This window comes from Montipora foliosa, chromosome 3 (assembly GCF_036669935.1).
Source record: "Montipora foliosa isolate CH-2021 chromosome 3, ASM3666993v2, whole genome shotgun sequence".
In the NCBI taxonomy this organism is placed as follows: domain Eukaryota; kingdom Metazoa; phylum Cnidaria; class Anthozoa; order Scleractinia; family Acroporidae; genus Montipora; species Montipora foliosa.
In genome coordinates, this window is record NC_090871.1 from 24,937,307 (window position 1) to 24,939,806 (window position 2,500).

Consider the following 2,500-nt stretch of genomic DNA (forward strand, 5'->3'; position numbering starts at 1 on the left):
CGATGTCCTCAGCAATGGTAATTTCTGTTTCATTCGTCGACCGGGAAGTTATCTGCCGAAAAAAGAACAGGACGCTATCATGTTTCCGGCTCCTTTTAAGGCAAGCTCTATGAGAGAGAGAAAATAAATACACCATCACGAATTCATTTCATTCGATTTCTCTCCGGTGCGTGTTTCCTCTCCTGAACGTTCTCTGTCAGTCAGCTCAGAAAAAATGCCAAATGCATCAGAGAGAGAAAGGCTGTTAGCAATGTCCTTGGAAAACAGAGGAGTCGGTGCAGTGGTATGGGAATCAATGATCTGTGCCTTCATCGTTGTGTCTGCGTTCTTGGGTAATACCGTGTTGTGCTTGTCTCTCTACAAGACGAAAGGATTTCAAACGTCCCAAAACTACTACATAACCTGTCTCGCTGTCACTGATTTGCTGTACGGGGCCTTGTGTATGTCTTTCTCCCTTGGGGCCCTAGTACGAGGAAAATGGGTGTTCGGTGATGCCCTGTGCCAGTCACAAGGAAGTTTAATTTTCATCAGTGTTAACGTTTCGTTATTCACCATGACACTGATTGCTATCAATCGTTATTTCAAGATCTGCCGGCCAATACATGCCCATCGAAAGCTTTACAACAGAAGAAATATTACGCTGTCCGTTGTTCTGACATGGGTCGTGTCCATTGCGTTGGTACTTGTGTTGTTTTCGTTCACAAATCAACCGTTTCGGTTTCATCCCGGGAAATTCAATTGCTTTTTTGACTTCATACACGGTCATGGCGTCCGTCTATACATGATCATTGCGTATTGTGTGGTGTGCGTGACCATATTTCCCGTCATAACCTTTTGCTACTTAAAAGTTTACAGAAAAGTGCGAGAACACTTCGCGGAAATAGCGAAGTCTGAGTTGATGCCAGATGATGCGAGATTATTTATCAAAGAAGCCAAGATCACAAAGATGTTGTTCATCACCGTCGTTGCTTTCCTCGCTTGTTGGACTCCTTCAGTTTGTCTCGACCTCTTTGAAGCAATTCATGGGGCGTACTCCCTTCCGCGACAAGTGTATTACTGGCAAGTAATAACTTTTTCTTGCAGTAGTGCGATCAACCCAGTCATTTATGGTTTCATGCGGAAAGAGCTTCGGTTGGCATACAAAAACATTTTAACTTGTAGATAGGGTTTTAATCTTCCACTTTATGCAATTGTCATTGTTAGATGGGGGGAGGGGGCCAGTCGTGTAAAGACACTCTGTAGTCAAACCACGGTAATCAATTACTCTCACAAATTAAAACGCAATGGGTACGTAGAACTTCGATACAACAAAACTATGATATTGCGAACTGAAAGAAAAGGGGATTCTTAGCAGTTTTGTGAATATCGGTTGCACTATTAGAAATCATCGAAAATAGTAACGATAGGGAGAAATGATTAATGAAGGATGTGATCCTTCTTTCTTCACAGTGGAGTGAAATAGTCTTCCAAAAAACGTGCCTTAGTCACTGAAATTGTGCTAAGGCGATTGGGTACTTGCCTCAGAAAGCCTGATCGAACGCAAATGTCTGTGATCTACTCGATCACAAAATTTTGGTGAAAAATAGTCATTATTAATGGACCTTTTTCGATATATTAAAATTCAGCTTGATAGTGAGGCTGTGAACAAAGACAAAGGAAAGTGGATGATATGTAAATATTTTTCACATTCATTCCAACGTGTTTCTATTGTCTTTGTCGGCTCACTGCCTCACTATCAAGATGAATATTTGATATTTCGAAAATGGCCTATTGAACAACAACGCAAATTAACAAAAGAACAGAAAAAAAGGATATACTGCAGACTTCGGAGGAACACAACTTGTTTGCCATTGTTAGTCAATTGATGTACTATTTTTGTAATATATTTGTGGCAAAAGAATAAATAGTCTAGGAGCAGTAATAGAACGGATCACGTGACCACGCTAACGTGAAAACGAGGCTGGATCACATAATGCCTTGTAGCTATTGTCTATGGCGACAGATTTTCCCAATAGACAACTCTGAAACATAACAGTGATAAATCTGATCTCGTGTCCATTATAACGTGTAAAGGAGCCTTTTTTTCACGAAATGTTTTGTGGCATATTTTGCACCACTTACTTGCAACCAATGCAATTTTATCACAACTCCCTGACAAGAATAAAGGTATCCTATTTATCTTCCTCCTCCTCCTCCTCATCGTTCTCCTCTTCATCATCATCGTCGTCATGATCATCATCAACATTATCAACATCAGATGACTTATAGGCATCTTCATCAACATCATTATCACAGCCTCCGTCATCTTCAGCATCATTGCAGCTGCAGAGATCGGTACATTTAAGTCCAGCGTTCGCGGCATTTGCATCTATTATTGCTCCTTAATAAGGTGAGGATTGCATCGAATAGCAGCTTGGGGCAATCCCTGTGAAGCAACCCGTAGAGATATGGTGTACAGCTGTACCTCGAGAGAAACCATTAAGAGGCTGATAAGAAGTGG

General features: G+C 41.1%; 1 protein-coding gene across 1 annotated transcript in view; it reads left to right on the forward strand.

Moving 5' to 3' along the window:
• The first annotated feature begins 108 nt into the window (after window positions 1-108).
• Window positions 109-2,500, forward strand: part of LOC137997146 (melatonin receptor type 1C-like) — a 2,583-nt gene continuing 191 nt past the window's right edge. The window contains exon 1 of the mRNA XM_068842953.1: window positions 109-2,500. This exon is cut by the window's right edge and continues 191 nt beyond it. Within this exon, the coding sequence (XP_068699054.1) occupies window positions 215-1,165 (951 nt within the window). The 5' untranslated portion in view covers window positions 109-214 and the 3' untranslated portion in view covers window positions 1,166-2,500.